At 33.4% G+C, this 22717-nt stretch overlaps 1 protein-coding gene across 1 annotated transcript; it reads left to right on the top strand.

Annotated features, from left to right (window-relative positions):
* Positions 1-4794: 4794 nt before the first annotated feature.
* Positions 4795-12729, top strand: LOC143071617 (uncharacterized). Its single transcript, XM_076246038.1, has 5 exons — positions 4795-5899; positions 6434-6678; positions 9714-9797; positions 11291-11367; positions 12305-12729. Exons 1-5 carry the CDS (start codon positions 4936-4938, stop codon positions 12360-12362), a joined length of 1428 nt encoding a protein of 475 aa, XP_076102153.1. The 5' UTR covers positions 4795-4935; the 3' UTR covers positions 12363-12729.
* Positions 12730-22717: the final 9988 nt, after the last annotated feature.

Here is a 22717-nt window from a genome sequence, read left to right as displayed (position 1 = left end):
CTTTTGGAATTTATCAATGTCACCAACACGTTTAAAATAAGGCGTACTTTACTTTGCATACGATTCAAGCTTATTTCTGATAAGTTTATCAAGAGATTACTTCCCTTGCAGTTATTGGAAAAGCCGATAAAAACATCCAAGTGCTTAGACAGCAATTGAGAAGTCCTAAATTTTATAAATGTATTTGAATTTAATTCTTATGTATATAGTTCACCATTTTATAAAGTCTTTCAAACGATTATACTCTCACTAATGGCTTTTGACTTGTCTTAGTCCAAATAATTATGACGTCTTGGAAGGCTATTTTAAATTTTTGCTTGGACTTCTTGGAAGGTTTTTTAATTTTTTGCTTTGACGCCTTCCTGCGATGTAAGGCGTCAAAGAAAAAAAATAATAGCCTTTCAAGATGTCATAATTATTTGGACTAAGACTTGTCTCAGAAAATTGTACAGATTATTGTTTACACAAAACTAGTCTATAAAAAAAAAAAAAAAAAGTGTATTTATTAGTCGCTTTGGTGATTTTAATTTCATTACATTCACTTATTCAAATTGATGTCTTGAACCAATAAATATTATTGCTATTTGGAAATTTTTTCCATTTCATCAGAGAATCTACACCATGTACACTGGTTGAACTTTTGTCTTGAAATCATCAAACAATCACTTTTCCATTGTAGCGTAAAATAAATTTGGGAACCTTTACTTTGCTATATCCAGTTATGTCACATGGACGGTGCAAGGGCTGTATAGCCAGTCATGGTCGTATAAAACTTCCATCATTTGTGGCAAACAAATAGCAATACAGTGTATGGAATCTTTGGCCGTTAACCTGAAAAATTATCACTGGCTGTCATTCTTGTTTGCTCCTTTTCACATATGCACCCCCTACATTTGTATCCTGGATCCATTCCCTCTTGTTTATAATCACCATCCCAGTAGTCAACACTTCGGTGTTGACATTAATATCAATAACGTGGTCATTTTTATAAATTTCCTGTTTACAAAACTTTGAATTTTTTGAAAAACTAAGGATTTTGCTATCCCAGGCATAGATTATCTTGGCACAACTTTTTGGAATTTTGGATCCTCAATGCTCTTCAACTTTGTACTAGTTTGGCTTTATAAATATTTTGACATGAGCATCACTGATGAGTCTTATGAAGAAGAAACGCGCGTCTGGTGTACTAAATTATAATCCTGGTACCTTTGATAACTATTTACACCACTGGGTCGATGCCACTGCTGGTGGACGTTTCGTACCCGAGGGTATCACCAGCCCAGTAGTCAACACTTCTGTGTTGACATGAATATCAATAATGTGGTCATTTTTATAAATTTCCTGTTTACAAAACTTTGAATTTTTCGAAAAACTAAGGATTTTCTTATCCCAGGCATAGATTACCTTAGCCGTATTTGGCACAACTTTTTGGAATTTTGGGTCCTCAATGCTCTTCAACTTTGTACTAGTTTGGCTTTATAAATATTTTGATATGAGGGTCACTGATGAGTCTTATGAAGACAAAACGCGCGTCTGGCGTACTAAATTATAATCCTGGTACCTTTGATAAATATTGTATTGAATAAGTTTTTAATCATGCTTTTTATATAAATAATAGACCGTTGGTTTTCCATTACTAATTTTTAGGGCACTTTATAGCTTGCTGTTAGGTGTCAGCCAAGGCTCCATGTCAACGACCGTACATTTTGTACCTTGACCTATAATGGTTTACTTTTATAAATTGTTATTTGGATGGAGAGTTGCCTCATTTGCACTCATACCACATCTTCATATATATTTTAATAGTTAGTGTATAGGCTATTGCTATAAAGAATAAACTAGATAAGTTTTTTTTAATGTTTTGAAATAAAGTAACATTTTAATAATGTTTACAGGTTTTTCTTTTGTGAACCATTTAAAATTTGACGAAATGGATAATGAATATTGTCATGATGATCAAAGACTAAGTTATTTGTTTATAAAACTTGTAAAAAAGAGACATAAGATTCAAAACCACTAACAAACTCATCACAAGTCAATAAATAATTATCTTTTAATAATTTAATTTCAAATCTTCATTGTTTATACTCCTACATGTACAAAGCTATTCATTTACTCGTATTTTACTTTAAACCAAACCAATAACAATAGTTCAAAATTACCATTTGCCAATTGCAATTACAAATGTAATAGTAATCTAAAATAATTAACAATTAATCATCCCTCTTAAAACTTTGGCTTCCTGGACCATAATAACACACTTCCATGTGTCCCAACACATCTTTGGTGTTTGTTTGAGATTTCTATGGTTTGTTGAATACGAGTTATATATTCTCCATTAACAATGGCGTAGCTAGATTTGAAATTATGGGTTCCGCTCGACCCTCCTACAGTTCCATAGTCCAACGGTTCAATGGTCCAAGGGTTTAATAGTCCGACAGTTCTATAGTCCAACGGTCCGATAGTCCGACATATTGTTTTACACGGGGCCCTTTTTTTTTTTTTTTTTTTAGCTCACCTGACCTAAAAGATCATGTGAGCTTTTGCCATCATTTGGCGTCCGTCGGCCATCTGTCAACATTTTACTTAAAGATCTTCTCCTCTGAAACTACTGAGCCAATTTGAACCAAACTTGGCAGCAATGGTCCTTATGTGGTCCTCTTTCACAATTGTGTCCGATACCCCGATCTGTAGTACTGTAGCACAAGATGGCCGCCATAGCTGAACATAGTTAAACATAAGGGTCCTATGGAAAGTTCACATTAAAATCATCTTGTCTGAAACCGTTCAGCCAATTTCAACCAAACTTTGCAGCAATGGTCCTTGTATGGTCCCCTTAGAAGTTATGTTCAGCGTCCCCAAACTCCAACCAAGATGGCTGCCACAGCCGAACTTAGTTAAACATAAGACCCTATGGGATCGTCACTTAAAGATGTTTTTGTCTGAAACCTCTGAGTTAATTGGGACCAAACTTAAGTAGAATGGTCGTTGGGTGGTCCCCTTCTGAAAACTATGTCCGACATAACCGATCACCAACCAAGATGTCCGCCACAGCTGAACTTAGCTAAACATAGGATCCTATGGAGAATTCACATCTTCAAGATCTTCTTGTCTGGAACCAGTGGGCCAATTGGGACGAAACTTTGGTTGAATGTTCCTTAGGTGGTTCCCTTCCAAAAATATTTCCAACATCCTCAACCTGCGAACAAGATAGCTGCCACAATCAAACTTAGTTTAACATAGGTACCTATGAGAAATTCACTTACATATTTTATTCTCTGAAACAACTTATCAAAATGGAACCATACTATGCATCAATGGTCCTTGGGTGGTCCTGTTTCAGAAATAAGTCCAATGATCCAGACCACCGACCAAGATGGCTGCCACAGTGAACTTAGTCATATTGGACCCTTTAGGAAATAAGGCAGCAACCATTTGATTTTCTGTGGGGGGCTATGGTTTTTTTTTCTGTACAAACTTTTTTTTTCGCCTACGGCGAAAAACAATTTATTTTTTTCGCGACAAGTCGAAAACAATTTTTTTCTTTCAATTTTAGCATTACATATAGTGGCAGCTGAGCGTGAAACAAACAATTTTTTTTTCTCAGAATCAAAAACAAATTATTTTTTTCTCCAAAAACTGGAAACAAACTTTTTTTTCCAAAAAAAAACCATAGCCCCCCCCAGAAAATCAAATGGTTGCTGCCTAACTTAAAGATTTTGTCGTCTGAAACCAAAAAGCCAATTTTAACTCTGGCTTACAAATGATGTCTTGAACATCTAAGAAACAACCATCTTAAAAATGAAATAGTACAGCATTTGTAAGCCAGGGAGCAGCACAAGTCAGTCAAATGAGTACTGTTAATACGTGAAAACAGTCATGTGTGACCAGAATTGACTTATGGAGGCCTAAAAAAAATCAAGTGACTGGAAGTCATGTTCAGTTTTTCCTCCAGATGGTAGATAGGATCTTTTTACTTTTAAATCAGTTCATGATACTTTCATTATATATACGCAGTACTCAAATCCAGTAAATGACTTCGGACTCACTTACATATGAAATGGAAATACCACTTAACTGTCGGACTATTGAACTGTCGGACCATCGAACTGTCAGACTATCGAATCGTCGGACTATCACTACGGCCCCGAAATTATATGGATGCCAAACCATGGCCACTTGATGAAGGAAAACATTAGAGTGAACATGATTTTGGGTGATCAGACCTGGGTTCCATGCATATGATATATAATATTATTTATCATGAATATCATTTTATTATGTAAATGAGCAAATAGATATAAATAGAAAAAAGCTACATGTATGTAACCATTTAATTTGATATTATGAAACAAAATCATATACATGTACTTCATGATTGAAAAACTTAAGATACATGCATGTAAGACTCTATTTCTAAAGACTTAAAAAGATTCTTGTGTATAACCTTATAGTCTCTCTTAAAACAAAATAGCAGCATAGGAGAGATCTTTTTCAAAAAAAGGTTCATCCTACAATGTAGGTCAACAATGTGTAAAATCTACTATATATTGTAAGGTGTACAAGGTATATTGTAGATGTAGTAGCTATATAGTGTATAGTACTGGTCAGTGGTGTAGCTGTTCTTTGTTTTAAATACTATTTAAACTAAGATTTTTTTAAGATTCATACATGCATTACCACTATATATTCATTCAGCTTTTAAAAACCTGTATTAGAACTGAAGTGTTCAAATTGAATTTAAAATGATTTATTTGATAAATTTCCTAATGTTAAATGTCATTTCAGGTGGTACATGTACGGAAGATTTTACTGACTGGTTAGTGGTAATGTGGTGGTGATATTGATGTCATGTAATTACTCTGATACTCCCTAGAACTTTTCATATAATTATAAATATATTTAAATAATTTTATTTGTGCTCGAATAAGTAAAATGGAGGAGACAGGCATTATAAAAGAGTCTAGTGATATCAAAACAGAAGATGTTAATATAAAAACTGGAACTAGTGATATAGAAACAGAAGATATCAATATAAAAACTGAAGCCAGTGATATAGAAACAGAAGATTTCAATATAAAAACTGAAGCTAGTGATATAGAAACAGAAGATATCAATATAAAAACTGAAGCTAGTGATATAGAAACAGTGGTTAGTGATATCAAAAAGGAGGCTAGTGATATAAAAACTGAATCATGTGACCAAGGTGATATTGACAATTCTGTGGATGATGACATAGAACAATTAACACCTGAACACAATGATGGGGAATATGATGAGATAAATGAAAATAACACAGATAAAAATATAAATGAAATGAATTCTTATAGTCAACTTGGCCAAGACTTATCACAAAATGTAACTGAAGGTCAGAAGCCAAGGTTAAGTGAAAGTTCTAGTGACGGAATGATGTCAAACAGTCCATCGGTAAGGTCAAGGTTGACTTCAGCTGAAGATACTGATTCTACTATAAAGCCAGGTAACCAAAAGGATTCTGATAGTTCTGACAGCAAGAGCATAGAAACCCTGGACTATACAAGTAGTGAAGATAAAAGTATAGAAACAATAGATAGTGAAGATGACAAACAGAAAGGGGATAATTCAGATGTCACAAATCGTCCAGAAAGTTTGATACTTACTGGTAACAGACCAGCAAATCATGAAAAGAGGCGGAGTCGTAGTGATGATCATAAGAAGATTGACACCACCAGGACTATGAGTAGCAGCACGGCAGTTGATATTCCATTAAGGAGAGACTCTGAATTTGAGAACATTGAAGAAACCATGTTGTCAAAAAGTATGCCTCATGGTACAGTGACAAGGAAGGGTGATATGATAGAGTTTGTTGCTGATGATTTGCAAGAAATGATCAAAAGAAGTAGTCCTCTCACTCAGACAGGTATAATTCAACATATCCAGACTCAAAATTATGTTTGAAGTTTCTCTAGCCAAATTAAACAAATACTAAAAAATCTTCAATAAAAATTTTGTTTGATAGGGATCACTAAAGATTATTAAAGTAATACAAACAATCTGAGGATTTTCTAAATGCTAGACAATGTCACATACCAGCAGGAACATTTAATTAATTTACACTTATATGGGATAGGCAATCAATAATGGCAGAGGTCTGCGTGTAGAGTTTTCAATTTAAAGTTGTTGATGATGTTATTGGTGATTTCATTCCATTAAGGGGATAAAAATCAAATAAAACCCTTCAGTCAATATAAATAAAGATTATGAAAACTTAAGTTTGATAGTTGCAATGAATAAAAGCAAAAAATTCAAATGATATAACTAGAACGTACTGAGAACCAACAGAAATGAAACCTTTCATGTATTTTCATTCCAAAAAATGAACAAATTTGACTTAAACGTTACAAATTAATGCATGGTGTATGAATGTTTCTGTATTTTTCTGCTTTTTTATCAGCATCAAGTGCAACAAGCAGCAGACGTTCCAGTCTAAGAAGTTATTCAAGTGTATCCAGTTCAACATCTTCTGCCATAGGGACAGCATCAGGAGTGTCTCGATCACCAAGTAGTCTGTTCCAACAGAGTCCTGATGATATCCCACCTATTGACCCTCAAGCAATTCATGACCTTGAAATGCATGCACTGAAGGTTGCAGACAACCTTGACCTTTTAATGGGAAACTTGAAAACAAACTTGCACAAGGTATTAATTATAATTCGTGCTTAATGAAAATAAGAAGTATTAAAATATTTTGTTGTGATTTTCACAAAATATATTGTTTAAAAAAGTAAAATCACAAAAACACTGAACTCCGAGGAAATTTCAAAACGGAAAGTCCCTAATTAAATGGCAAAATCAAATGCTCAAACACATTAAACGAATGGATAACTACCATAACTGTCATATTCCTGACTTAGTACAGCCATTTATCAAGTTATATAAATCAGATGTTAAATACAAGTTATCTCCCATAAGACATATTCTGTTATGCAGTAAATAATTGAAGTCACATTTTTGTTGTATTTTTATACGACCGCAAATTTTGAAAAAATTTTCGTCGTATATTGCTATGACGTTGGCGTCTGCGTCGTCGTCGTCGTCGTCGTCGTCGTCGTCGTCCGGCGTCCGAATACTTTTAGTTTTCGCACTCTAACTTTAGTAAAAGTGAATAGAAATCTATGAAATTTTAACACAAGGTTTATGACCATAAAAGGAAGGTTGGTATTGATTTTGGGAGTTTTGGTCCCAACATTTTAGGAATAAGGGGCAAAAAAGGGCCCAAATAAGCATTTTCTTGGTTTTCGCACCATAACTTTAGTTTAAGTTAATAGAAATCTATGAAATTTTGACACAAGGTTTATGACCACAAAAGAAAGATTGGGATTGATTTTGGGAGTTTTGGTTTCAATAGTTTAGGAATAAGGGGCCAATAAAGGGCCCAAATAAGCATTTTTCTTGGTTTTTGCACAATAACCTTAGGTTAAGTAAATGGAAATCTATGAAATTTAAACACAATGTTTATGACCACAAAAGGAAGGTTGGTATTTATTTTGGGAGTTTAGGACCCAACAGATTAGGAATTAGGGGCCAAAAAGGGACCCAAATAAGCATTTTTCTTGGTTTTCGCACTATAATGTTAGTATAAGTAAATACAAATCTATGAAATTTAAACACAAGGCTTATGACCATAAAAGGAAGGTTGGTATTGATTTTGGGAGTTTTAGTCCCAACAGTTTAGGAAAAAGGGGCCCAAAGGGTCCAAAATTAAACTTTGTTTGATTTCATCAAAATTGAATAATTGGGGTTCTTTGATATGCCGAATCTAACTGTATATGTAGATTCTCAACTTTTGGTCCCGTTTTCAAATTGGTCTACATTAAGGTCCAAAGGGTCCAAAATTAAACTTAGTTTGATTTTGACAAAAAATGAATCGGTTGGGTTCTTTGATATGTTGAATCTAAAAATGTACTTAGATTCTTGATTATTGAAGTTTTTTTGGTCCAGTTTTCAAATTGGTCTACATTAAGGTCCAAAGGGTCCAAAATTAAACTTTGTTTGATTTCATCAAAAATTGAATCCTTGGGGTTCTTTGATATGCCAAATCTAACTGTGTATGTAGATTCTTCATTTTTGGTCCTGTTTTCAAATTTCAAATTCTACATTAAAGTCCAAAGGGTCCAAAATTAAACTAAGTTTGATTTTAACAAAAATTGAATTCTTGGGCCTCTTTGATATGCTGAATCTAAACATGTACTTAGATTTTTGATTATGGGCCCAGTTTTCAAGTTGGTCCAAATCAGAATCTAAAATTATTATATTAAGTATTGTGCAATAGCAAGTCTTTTCAATTGCACAGTATTGTGCAATGGCAAGAAATATCTAATTGCACAATATTGTGAAATAGCAAATTTTTTTTTAATTAGAGTTATCTTTCTTTGTCTAGAATAGTAAGCAAGAAATATCCTATTTGTGCAATAGCAAGAATTTTTTTTAATTGGAGTTATCTTTCTTTGTCCAGAATCAACTTAAATCTTTGTTATATACAATATACAATGTATATACACTTTTTACTACCAACTGATAAATTTAAATAATCTTTACCATTCAGTGATAACAAGCAGTTTTTTTACATCTTAATATTTTATGATGTATTTAAATGAGTAGTTATTGTTGCAAACTCCATTAGAAATTTGAATTGATATCAGTTTTGAAAAAGGGAAACGGGGATGTGAAAAAAAGGGGGGGGGTAAATTTTTCTCATTTCAGATTTCATAAATAAAAAGAAAATTTCTTCAAACATTTTTTTGAGAGGATTAATATTCAACAGCATAGTGATTTGCTCAAAGGCAAAAAAAACCTTTTAAGTTCATTAGACCACATTCATTCTGTGTCAGAAACCTATGCTGTGTCAACTATTTAATTTTAGATTTAAAAAGTTTGAAGAAGAAATCTTTAATTGATTTGTAAAATCTTGGCATTTGTTTTGTGTAAAAAAAAACCATGTAATGTCAAAAATTTGATCACAATCCAAATTCAGAGCTGTATCATGCTTGAATGTTTTGTCCATACTTGCCCCAACTGTTCTGGGTTCGACCTCTGCGGTCGTATAAAGCTGCGCCCTGCGGAGCACCTGGTTTATCTGGTTGCCATGTTAAATTAGTTTTTATGCACTACCTACGATAGTAGAGGGGCATTATGTTTACAGGTCTGTGCGTCCTTTCGTCCCTCTTCAGGTTAAAGTTTTTGGTCAAGGTAGTTTTTGATGAATTTGAAGTCCAATCAACTTTAAACTTAGTACACATGTTCCCCATGATATGATCTTTCTAATTTTAATGCCAAATTAAAGTTTTGACCCCAATTTTACGGTCCAGAGAGAAAACTAAAGTAAAAGAATTTCACGAAACCATCTTTGTAGAGAGAAGATTTGCAGTTAATGAAATTAGGGTGGTTATATAACAATCTCACATGGATTATTGAAAACAAAATTAAGATATTTCTGTTTGCTTAAGCTGGACCATGGCTTGTAGTGAAATATTGAAAAAGAGTTGCAATCAAAGTCAAATTTTATGTTGACTATGTAAGACTTGTGTTTTGATTTTTCATAAATTTACAAAGCCAAATGCAACCCAAAGCTTGCGTTTTCTTTGGAATATTGAAACTATTTGTAATCAAGTTCTGTGCTGTGCATGTTTATATTGGTTGGTCCAGTATTGATATCCTTGTATTTCATATTGTAGATGTCAGCAATAACAGTGGGATGTTTGAGTGCATATAAAACATCTGTTGATACAACCTGTGATTCAGTTGATGGTAGTATTAAGGTATGTATAATATTCAATACATATAACCAGTCTAGCTTCATGGCAAACTTCTGATAAGGTATTAAGTTAGTTTTATTACTTTAAATTTGACCTAGCAATAAATAAGGCCACCATTTACCTACCTTTTAATTAAACAGTGTAATGATGATAAGAGTTTTAACGACTTTGACTGGCTATATTTGCTCTATTATTCCTCATTTCTATTTTCTATCACCGCAGGAAATCACAAAATGTAAAATTTTGATAAAAATAAAAGAATTTTGATCTTCAGTGTGTAATCATGATTGTTGCATGACAGAAGTAAGATCAGATGTGGCTAAATATCAAATCAAAGGTCACAGAATTACATTAAGGAATAAGGTTTAAAAACAACTTGGTTCTTTACAAAGGGAAATATATCCAATATTGATTAGAAATAAAGTCTATACTCTATGTTGCCAGTTTCATCTAGTATACAAAACATGCCAAGTTTACTGTTATGCTGAAGTGCTGGTTAAAAAGGACAAATTGCAACTCAACACATGGGAAAGTTAGCATATAAAAAAAGGTAGTCAATAGAAATATATATGAAGCACATGAATGATAGTATACATTTTGGTTTTTAGCTCACCGGCCTAAAGGGCCAAGTGAGCTTTTCCCATCACTTTGCGTCCGGCGTCGTCCTGTGTTCGTCGTCGTCCTGCGTCATTAACTTTTACAAAAATCTTCTCTGAAACTACTGGGCCAAATTAAACCAAACTTGGCCACAATCATCATTGGGGTATCTAGTTTGAAAAATTTGTACGGTGACCTGGCCAACTAACCAAGATGGCCGCCACGTCATAAAATAGAACATAGGGGTAAAATGCAGTTTTTGGCTTATAACTCAAAAACCAAAGCATTTAGAGCAAATCTGACAGGTGTAAAATTGTTAATCAGGTCAAGATCTATCTGGTCTGAAATTTACAGACCAATCGGACAACCCTTTGTTGGGTTGCTGCCCCTGAATTGGTAATTTTAAGGACATTTTGCTGTTTTTGGTTATTATCTTGAATATTATTATAGATAGAGATAAACTGTAAACAGCGATATTGTACAGCAAAGTAAGACCTTAAAAGAAGTCAACATGACTAAAATGGTCAATTGACCCCCTAAGGAGTTATTGCCCTTTATATAGTCATTTTTTAACAATTTTCACAAAATTTGTAAAATTTTACTAACATTTTCCACTGTAACTACTGGGCCAAGTCAATTATAGATAGAGATAATTGTAAGCAGCAAGAATGTTCAGTAAAGTAAAATCTACAAACACATCACCATCACCGAACCACAATTTTGTGTTGAATCCATCTGTGTCCTTTGTTTAATATTCACATAGACCAAGGTGAGCGACACAGGCTCTTTAGAGCCTCTAGTTTTTTTTTCTCAATAACCAACTTTGATTTTTTGCTGAATGGGAGTAGGGGCTCAATAATCTTTTAAAAAAATCATTTGAATGTAATTTTTTTTTTCAGTCCATGTATGCTTTAATGGCAAAATGTGAGGAATTGAGTAACAGTATGAAGCCAGTAAACAAACTAGCAGAGCAAATGTATCCTTACCATTGATATAGTCGCTATATGTTAGAAATTTTAAAAATAGTTCCTAAGACACATATTAGTTTCAGACATGAACAATTTTGTCATGTATAGTGAGTCTTAAGAACCTCATATATAAATAAGAAGATGTGGTATGATTGCCAATGAGACACCTCTCCACAAGAGACCAAATGACACAGAAATTAACAGCTATAGGTCTCTGTACGGCCTTCAAAAATGAGCATAGCCAATACCACATTATAAGCTATCACGCTATGGGCCTTGCTCATTTTTGAAGGCCTTACAGTATGGTGTTTATTTCTGTGCCATTTGCTCTCTTGTGGAGAGGTGTCTCATTGGCCATCATACCACATCTTCTTTTTTACATTTACATGGAAAATTATGGTTTTATATTTCCCCTTTCTATGTTTAGTTTATGAACAGATAGTGTTTTTATTAGATGTTTATTACTTTATCATAGGTCATAAGACGATTTTTTGGCTGAGTAGGACAAAGTCCAAAACAAACTTTAATATGATATGTGATGTTGGGCTGTGTATCTTTATTGAGTAACTGACTCCTACATGTTTTACCCACATACTTCAAATTTCAAAGAAAGATTGCAGGCATGTTGAAATTGTGCAAATAATATAGTGGATTAATGTAAAAACAATTTACCATTTTCAAAGTTGGTAATATAATAATTTCTGAGTGAAATGTTGGTAATTAGTTTGTGAAATTAAATTCTCTTACAGTTTTTAACCTAGATCATTTCTTTTGCAAAAATTTCCAAAGATTGTACTATTTTTTGTTTTTAAACCTGATCTTTGAGACTTCACAGAAAGTTTGCAAATCTTTTTAGGTTGTGCACTTTATTGAACTGTTTTAACAGGTCACACAAGTATTAATTTGTATACATAAGAACTCTATGATTCCTTAACATTTTCACAGCAAGGAAATCAAAAGACTGTTGGACAGATTTGAAATGCAGATAGCAGACAAACCATGAACTGAGCTACTTGTGGATATTTTTATTAATATTTGCCATATTGTTGCCAGATAATAATTTCATCAATGTGGCAGCAATGTTTATACCTCTACTACAATTGTACCTCTTCTCTTCAACCAAAGTTTACATATTTTTCATTGTTCTTGTAGAGGTTAACCTTATTTGATTTACTTTTTCATTTTTACTTATTTGATAGCAATGAGGCACAAATTGAGTTGGCCGTTCATTTAAGTTGATCTGTTTTTTGACAGCATAACGTACACTGCATTTGAAAATTTTCATAGAAATTATATTTGTAAGCTGTATTCAAGAAAACTGTCATATGTGGTATGATTGCAAATTGGACTACAAATGTACTATTCACTATTCACTATTTATAGTTAAAAAGTTGTCAATTTGAAAGTTGAGTTTTGGTTTTGGGTTTAAATAGTGACAAATAACAGATTAAGGTTGAATATTATCTAGTTGAAGCAGTCCACTCTTGGTCACATCTTATAGCTCAGATAAAGGCAGATTTGTACCTTTTGGCATGTCTGTTGCTATGTTGCATCTAAATTTATTGAAAATTAGCACTTGCATAATTATAAATTGGAACAAAAGAAAATGGAAATAAGAGTGAAATATGGAAAGTTTCTATCAACTTAAAATCATAATTCTGTTGTCAACATACAATTATATTTTCAACGGGTTAGTGCAATAGATCAGAAAATTATTACTGTTAGTTTGTTGTGATTTGTAACTGTTAATTGTTAACAAATTATAAATTGTTGTAAAATGTGTCTGATGATTGTTAATAAAAATATAGATTACATTCCAAGTAATTCTCTCATTGTTAATTTCTTATCTCAGTAACAAGTGCTTCAGTGACATGATAGGTTATCAAACTAAGTGAAATAATCTTATCATTACAAAAATGTTAATCCTTATTTTTGTCGAGCCTGCGACTTTTGTAGCAGAAAACTCGACAAAGGGATAGTGATGTGGCGGCGGTGGCGTTACCTAACTTCTTAAAAGCTTTATATTTTAGAAGGTGGAAGACCTGGATGCTTCATTTTTTGTATTATGGATGCCTCATGTTACGAAGTTTCCGTCAGTCACATGTCCAATGTCCTTGACTTCATTTTCATGGTTCAGTGACTACCGGTACTTAAAAAAAAGTTAAGATTTTTTGTATTGTTAAATTCTCTCTTATTATAAGTAATAGGATAACTATATTTGGTATTTGCGTACCTTGCAAGGTCCTCATGCCCGTCAGACAGTTTTCACTTGACCTCGACCTCATTTCATGGATCAGTGAACAAGGTTAAGTTTTGGTGGTAAAGTCCATATCTCAGATACTATAAGCAATGGGTCTAGTACGTAGTATATTCGGTGTAATTTTAAAAGGACTGTAAGGTGTACATGTCTAACTGGCAGGTGTCATCTGACCTTGACCTCATTTTCATGGTTCAGTGGTTGTAGTTAAGTTTTTATACGACCGCAAAAATTTTAATTTTTTGGTCGTATATTGCTATCACGTTGGCGTCGTCGTCTGCGTCGTCGTCGTCGTCGTCGTCCGAATACTTTTAGTTTTCGCACTCTAACTTTAGTAAAAGTGAATAGAAATCAATGAAATTTTAACACAAGGTTTATGACCACAAAAGGAAAGTTGGGATTGATTTTGGGAGTTTTGGTCCCAACATTTTAGGAATTAGGGGCCAAAAAGGGCCCAAATAAGCATTTTCTTGGTTTTCGCACTATAACTTTAGTTTAAGTGAATAGAAATCTATGAAATTTTGACACAAGGTTTATGACCACAAAAGGAAGGTTGGGATTGATTTTGGGATTTTTGGTTCCAACAGTTTAGGAATTAAGGGCCAAAAAAGGGCCCAAATAAGCATTATTCTTGGTTTTCGCACAATAACTTTAGTATAAGTAAATAGAAATCAATGAAATTTTAACACAAGGTTTATGACCACAAAAGGAAGGTTGGGATTGATTTTTGGAGTTGAGGTCACAACAGTTTAGGAATTAGGGGCCAAAAAGGGGCCCAAATAAGCATTATTTTTGGTTTTTGCACCATAACTTTAGTATAAGTAAATAGAAATCTATGAAATTTAAACACAAGGTTTATGACCATAAAAGGAAGGTTGGGTTTGATTTTGGGAGTTTTGGTCCTAACAGTTTAGGAATAAGGGGCCCAAAGGGTCCAAATTTGAACTTTGTGTGATTTCATCAAAATTTTAATAATTGGGGTTCTTTGATATGCCGAATCTAACTATGTATGTAGATTCTTAATTTTTGGTCCCGTTTTCAAATTGGTCTACATTAAGGTCCAAAGGGTCCAAAATTAAACTTAGTTTGATTTTAACAAAAATTGAATCCTTGGGGTTCTTTGATATGCTGAATTTAAAAATGTACTTAGATTTTTAATTATTGGCCTAGTTTTCTAGTTGGTCCAAATGGGGGTCAAAAATTAAACTTTGTTTGATTTCATCAAAAATTGAATAAATGGGTTCTTTGATATGCCAAATCTAACTGTGTATGTAGATTCTTAATTTTTGGTCCAGTTTTCAAATTGGTCTACATTAAGGTCCAAAGGGTCCAAAATTAAACTAAGTTTGATTTTAACAAAAATTTAATTCTTGGGCTTATTTGATATGCTTTATCTAAATATGTACTTTGATTTTTGATTATGGGCCCAGTTTTCAAGTTGGTCCAAATCAGGATTCCATATCAAGTATTGTGCAATAGCAAGAAATTTTCAATTGCACAGTATCGCACAATAGCAAGAAATATCTAATTGCACAATATTGTGCAATAGCAATTAATTTTCAATTGGAGTTATCTTTCTTTGTATAGAATAGTAGTTGATAATATATGTTGGAAATTTGCCAGACATGACTATGATGTCATTTTCTATTTTTATTTGCCAATAACTTTATGTAAATAACTTCATTGGAAATTTGCCAATATAAAATGTTGCTGATGAAGCTTTTTTTCCTTATCTTATCTAAAATGTTTTTAGATAATGTATGTTGGACATTTGCCAGACATGACTATGATGTCATTTTCTATTTTTATTTGCCAATAACTTTATGTAAATAACTTCATTGGAAATTTGCCAATATAAAATGTTGCTGATGAAGTTTTTTTTATTGTTTTATACAATAAACAATGTATATTCACTTTTACTACCAACCAATCTTTACCATTCAGTGATAACAAGCACTTTATTTTACATTTTAATATTTTATGATGTATTTAAAAGAGTAGTTATTGTTGCAAACTCCATTAGAAATTTGAATTCATATCAGTTTTGGAAAAAGGGAAACGGGGATGTGAAAAACTAGAGGCTCTAAAGAGCCTGTGTCGCTCACCTTGGTCTATGTGCATATTAAACAAAGGACACAAATGGATTCATGACAAAATTGTATTTTGGTGATGGTGATGTGTTTGAAGTTTTTACTTTACTGAAAATTCTTGCTTCTTACAATTATATCTATAATGAACTTTGCCCATTAGTAACAGAGAAAAATATTTGGTAAAAATTTACATAAATTTACCAAATTAATGAAAATTGTTAAAAATTGACTATAAAGGGCAATAACTCCTTAAGGGGTCAATTGACCATTTAGGTCATGTGGACTTATTTGTAGATCTTACTTTGATGAACATTATCGCTGTTTACAGTTTATCGCTATCTATAATAGTATTCAAGATAATAACCAAAAACAGCAAAATTTCTTTAAAAATTACCAATTGGAGGGCAGCAACCCAACAACCGGTTGTCCAATTCATTTGAATATTTCAGGGCAGATATATATTGACTTGATTAACAATTTAACTCCTTGTCAGATTTCCTCTAAATGATTTGGGTTTCAGAGTTATAAGCAAAAAACTACATTTTACCCCTGTTCTATTTTTAGCCGTGGTGGCCATCTTGGTTGGATGGCCAGGTCATCGGACACATTTTTCAAACAAGGTACCTCAAAGATGATTGTGGCCAAGTTTGAATTAATTTGGCCCAGTAGTTTCAGAGGAGAAGATTTTTGTAAAAGATAACTAAGATTTATGAAAAATGGTTAAAAATTGACTATAAAGGGCAATAACTCCTAAAGGGGTCAACTGACCATTTCGGTCATGTTGACTTATTTGTAAATCTTACTTTGATGAACATTATTGCTGTTTACAGTTTATCTCTATCTATAATAATATTCAAGATAATAACCAAAAACAGCAAAATTTCCTCAAAATGACCAATTCAGGGGCAGCAACCCAACAACAGGTTGACCGATTCATCTGAAAATTTCAGGGCAGATAGATCTTGACCTGATAAACATTTTTACTCCATGTCAGATTTCCTCTTAATGTTTTGGTTTTTGAGTTATAAGCCAAAAACTGCATTTTACCCCTATGTTCTATTTTTAGCCGTGGTGGCCATCTTGGTTGGTTGACCGGGTCACGCCACACATTTTTTAAACTAGATACCCCAAAGATGATTGTGGCCAACTTTGGATTAATTTGGCCCATTAGTTTCAGAGGAGAAGATTTTTGTAAAAGATTACTTAGATTTATGAAAAATGGTTAAAAATTGACTATAAAGGGCAATAACTCCTTAAGGGGTCAACTGACCATTTCGGTCATGTTGACTTATTTGTAAATCTAACTTTGCTGAACATTATTCCTGTTTACAGTTTATCTCTATCTATAATAATATTCAAGATAATAACCAAAAACGGCAAAAATTTCCTCAAAATTACCAATTCAGGGGCAGCAACCCAACAACAGGTTGACCGATTCATCTGAAAATTTCAGGGCAGATAGATCTTGACCTGATAAACATTTTTACTCCCATCAGAATTCCTCTAAATGCTTTGGTTTTTGAGTTATAAGCCAAAAACTGCATTTTACCCCTATGTTCTATTTTTAGCCGTGGCGGCCATCTTGGTTGGTTGACCGGGTCACGCCACACATTTTTTAAACTAGATACCCCAAAGATGATTGTGGCCAAGTTTGGATTAATTTGGGCCAGTAGTTTCAGAGGAGAAGATTTTTGTAAAAGGTTACTTATATTTATGAAAAATGGTTAAAAATTGACTATAAAGGGCAATAACTCCTAAAGGGGTCAACTGACCATTTCGGTCATGTTGACTTATTTGTAAATCTAACTTTGCCGAACATTATTGCTGTTTACAGTTTATCTCTATCTATAATAATATTCAAGATAATAACCAAAAACAACAGCAAAATTTCCTCAAAATGACCAATTCAGGGGCAGCAACCCAACAACGGGTTGACCGATTCATCTGAAAATTTCAGTGCAGATAGATCTTGACCTGATAAACATATTTACCCGATGTCAGATTTCCTCTAAATGCTTTGGTTTTTGAGTTATAAGCCAAAAACTGCATTTTACCCCTATGTTCTATTTTTAGCCGTGGTGGCCATCTAGGTTGGTTGACCGGGTCACGCCACACATTTTTTAAACTAGATACCCCAATGATGATTGTGGCCAAGTTTGGTTCAATTTGGCCCAGTAGTTTCAGAGGAGAAGATTTTTGTAAAAGTTAACGACGACGGACGACAGACGACGGAGGACGACGGACGCCGGACGCAAAGTGATGGGAAAAGCTCACTTGGCCCTTCGGGCCAGGTGAGCTGAAAAAGGGGGGGGGGGGGGGGGGTTAAATTTTTCTCATTTCAGATTTCATAAATAAAAAGAAATTCCTTCAAACATTTTTTTGAGAGGATTAATATTCAACAGCATAGTGAATTGCTCAAAGGCAAAAAAAAAACTTTTAAGTTCATTAGACCACATTCATTCTGTGTCAGAAACCTATGCTGTGTCAACTATTTAATTTTAGATTTAAAAAGTTTGAAGAAGAAATCTTTAATTGATTTGTAAAATCTTGACATTTGTTTTGTGTAAAAAAAAACCATGTAATGTCAAAAATTTGATCACAATCCAAATTCAGAGCTGTATCACGCTTGAATGTTTTGTCCATACTTGCCCAAACTGTTCAAGGTTCGACCTCTGCGGTCGTATAAAGCTGCGCCCTGCGGAGCACCTGGTTGTGTTTTGGTCTGTTTTTCTTATACTGTATGCAATAGGTGAACTATATTTGGTGTATGGAATAATTGTAAGGTGTACATGTCTAGCTGGCAGGTGTCACTTGACCTTGACCTCATTTTCATGGTTCAGTGGTCAAAGTTAAGTTTTTGTGTTTTGGTCTGTTTTTCATATACTGTATGCAATAGGTCAACTATATTTGGTGTATGGAATGATTGTAAGGTGTACATGTCTACCTGGCATGTGTCATTTGACCTTGACCTCATTTTTACGGTTCATTGCACAGTGTTAATTTTTGTGTTTTGGTCTGTTTTTCTTAAACTATAAGCAATAGATCAACTATATTTGTTGTATGGAAGAATTGTTAGCTGTACATGCCTGCCTGGCGTGGTTAATCTGACCTTGACCTGATTTTCATGGTTCATTGGTCAATGTTTAGTTTTCTTCGTTAATGTGAAGTTAATGTGACAGTTGTAATAAAGCTTTATATTTTGGACTATCAACATAATATCAATGAATAGTAAAGAAGGCGAGACATTACAGCGTGTGCACTATTGTTTATCAGGGTTCAACATCGCTATATATAAAAGAGGGAGGGTGGACTAGCCATAATAGTAAAAACGGTACAGGACAGAACCAAGTCAGGAATATTGCAATGGTTATCAAATAGTTCGTTTCTATGTATGTTGGTGTTTGTTTTTGTTGCAGTTCAGTGTGTAGTTGTTCTGTTGTTTTCCTCATACAGTTGATGGGTTTTCCTTGGTTTTGGTTAGTGACCCTCATTTATTTTTGCTTAATTGATTTATGAATATTGAAGAGTTAAAATTGAGAATGGAAATGGGGAATGTGTCAAAGAGACAACAACCCGACCATAGAACAGACAACAGCAGAAGGTCGCCAACCAGTTGTATATAAATACTGTTTATTTTAAGGTTGAAAATCATGCTAGGGACAAAAGTGTATTGACTAATTGTCACATACAGATGTATGTGTATGTACATATATTTTTATATATTTCACAAATAAACCAGGTGCTCCGCAGGGCGCAGCTTTATACGACCGCAGAGGTCGAACACTGAACAGTTGGGCAAGTATGGACAAAGCATTCAAGCTTGATTCAGCTCTGAATTTGGATTGTGATCAAATTTTTGACATTATATGGGTTTTTTACACAAAAAAATGTCAAGATCTAACAAATCAATTAAAGATTTCTTCTTCAAACTTATTTAAATTTAAAATTAAATAGTTGACACAGCATAGGTTTCTGACACAGAATGAATGTGGTCTAATGAACTTGAAAAATTTTTTTTTTGCCTTTGAGCAATTCACTATGCTGTTGAATATTAATCCTCTCAAAAAAATGTTTGAAGAAATTTTTTTTTTATTTATGAAATCTGAAATGAGAAAAATTGAACCCCCCCTCCCCACCCCCAATTTTTTTTTCACATCCCCCTTTCCCTTATTCCAAAACTGATCTCAATTCAAATTTCTAATGGAGTTTGCAACAATAACTACTCATTTAAATACATCATAAAATATTAAAATGTAAAAAAAGTGCTTGTTATCACTGAATGGTAAAGATTGTTTTAATTTATCAGTTGGTAGTAAAAGTGAATATACACTGTATAATGTATAAAACAATGATTTAAGTTGATTCAACTACTATTCTGGACAAAGAAAGATAACTCCAATTGAAAATTGATTTTGGGAGTTGAGGTCCCAACAGTTTAGGAATTAGGGGCCATTATTCTTGGTTTTCACACCATAACTTTAGTATAAGGAAATAGAAATCTATGAAATTTAAACACAAGGTTTATGAAAAAGGGCCCAAATAAGCATTTTCTTGGTTTTCGCACTATAACTTTAGTTTCAGAAAATAGAAATCAATGATATTTTGACACAAAGTTTATGACCACAAAAGAAAGGTTGGGATTGGTTTTGGGTGTTTTGGTTCCAACTGTTTAGGAATTAAGGGCCAAAAAAGGTCTTAAATAAGCATTATTCTTGGTTTTTGCACAATAACTTTAGTGTAAGTAAATAGAAATCATTGAAATTTAAACACAAGGTTTATCAATACAAAAGGAAGGTTGGGATTGATTTTGGGAGTTGAGGTCCCAACGGAATTAGGGGCCAAAAAGGGGCCCAAATAAGCATTATTCTTGTTTTTCACACCATAACTTTAGTATAAGTAAATAGAAATCTATGAAATTTAAACACAAGGTTTATGACCATAAAAGGAAGGTTGGGTTTGATTTTGGGTGTTTTGGTCCCAACTGTTTAGGAATTAAGGGCCAAAAAAGGTCCCAAATAAGCATTATTCTTGGTTTTTTGCACAATAACTTTAGTGTAAGTAAATAGAAATCATTGAAATTTAAACACAAGGTTTATCAATACAAAAGGAAGGTTGGGATTGATTTTGGGAGTTAAGGTCCCAACAGTTCAGGAATTAGGGGCCAAAAAGGGGCCCAAATAAGCATTATTCTTGGTTTTCACACCATAACTTTAGTATAAGTAAATAGAAATCTATGAAATTTAAACACAAGGTTTATGACCATAAAAGGAAGGTTGGGTTTGATTTTGGGAGTTTTGGTCCCAACAGTTTAGGAAAAAGGGGCCCAAAGGGTCTAAAATTGAACTTTGTTTGATTTCATCAAAAATTGAATAATTGGGGTTCTTTGATATGCCGAATCTAACTGTGTATGTAGATTCTTAATTTTTGGTCCCGTTTTCAAATTGGTCTACATTAAGGTCCAAAGGGTCCAAAATTAAACTTAGTTTGATTTTAACAAAAAATGAATTCTTGGGGTTCTTTGATATGCTGAATCTAAAAATGTACTTAGATTTTGATTATTGGCCCAGTTTTCAAGTTGGTCCAAATCGGGGTCTAAAATTAAACTTTGTTTGATTTCATCAAAAATTGAATATTTGGGGTTCTTTGATATGCCAAATCTAACTGTGTATGTAGGCCCTTTTTGGCCACTAATTCCTAAAATGTTGGGACCAAAACTCCCAAAATCAATCCCAACCTTCCTTTTGTGGTCATAAACCTTGTGTTTAAATTTCATAGATTTCTATTCACTTTTACTAAAGTTAGAGTGCGAAAACTAAAAGTATTCGGACGACGACGCCAACGTGATACCAGAATACAAGAATAGATCTGATTTAATATTAACATGTCTAGTGGAACATGGACATGGGAGACATGGCTATATATGATATACGGTAATGAGGACAAACATTTTACACAACAAATATTATAAAGTTGATTAGAAACCTTTATCGTCCTTCCCTAAGCCTATATCATCCTGCTCTGTCGCTCCATAATTTTTGTATCAAGACTTCAAAATGAGACATTATCAGCAACGTCACAATTAGAGAGGAGAAGTTATCAGTGACGTCACAATGCCAGAGGTATAGGTTATCGGGTTTTCTACACATCGATATCGTTAAATATCAGCCGAGAGCCACAATGTGAACCTTTTTGGCGAGTGGGTGTAGCGAACCAGCTAAAAAGTTTCACATTGTGTCGAGCGGCTGATATTTTACGATATATATACGAAGAAAACCCGATTATCTTTTTATCGTTCTATTACTGGTCTTTTCCCTCTTCATAGTTTTACAGTTTTACACTTGACGATAGCAAACCTTGATACAAATCTATCAAGGACCATAACTACTGAAGGGTAAATTTGAAAATAAAATTGACCTCTATTTTGAACAGTAACATACATACCAAAATTTGTAAAGCATTAGTGGAATGTATATTAAAAGATGTGGTATGAGTGCCAATGAGACAACTATCCATCCAAGTCGTAATGTTTCATAAGTTATTGCATGGAAACAACATTAATTGTAATTTTCCAATAAATCAAGGACAATTACTCCTGAAGGGTTTCAATGAGAGAATCTCGATTAAGTTTTAAGCATTTAATGGTAGCCAAATTCACAGCTTAGTAATTTACCATTATTAGATTCTTTGAAATCTAAACCACCACTACAAACACAGGCATAGCAAGTGAGTAAGGGAATAGGCACACCATTCCGTAGAAGTTATCAAGTAATAATTCAAGAAGACCAAATCCTGAAAATTTAACCTGACCACTGATCCAAGATCATACGATATATGTCAGATGAATAAGCAAGGATATTTGCAACTCTTCATGATGCCCTTGTTGGTCCCACAGGAAAATTAATACCTAATTGTTGTCAAGTTGTATTGCAGGTGTGTTAAAATGACAGATGTAAATGCTGGAAACACAAAAAATTTTAAAATCCTGTAAGCTTTAAAAATACAGTTCCTAAA

This window comes from Mytilus galloprovincialis, chromosome 1, assembly GCF_965363235.1.
Source record: "Mytilus galloprovincialis chromosome 1, xbMytGall1.hap1.1, whole genome shotgun sequence".
NCBI classification, from domain to species: domain Eukaryota; kingdom Metazoa; phylum Mollusca; class Bivalvia; order Mytilida; family Mytilidae; genus Mytilus; species Mytilus galloprovincialis.
The sequence above is the reverse complement of the archived record's forward strand: the minus strand, read 5'-3'. Positions and strand labels throughout refer to the sequence as shown.

What these genes read in the sequence shown, in the direction of transcription:
- LOC143071617 (XM_076246038.1), top strand. Translation starts at nt 4,936, where the DNA reads ATGGAGGAGACAGGCATTATAAAAGAGTCTAGTGATATCAAAACAGAA. An exon ending in CAGTTGATGGTAGTATTAAG is followed by an intron (nt 9,798 to 11,290) that starts GTATGTATAATA and finishes TTTTTTTTTCAG; the next exon opens with TCCATGTATGCTTTAATGGC. An exon ending in AACAAACTAGCAGAGCAAAT is followed by an intron (nt 11,368 to 12,304) that starts GTATCCTTACCA and finishes ACATTTTCACAG; the next exon opens with CAAGGAAATCAAAAGACTGT.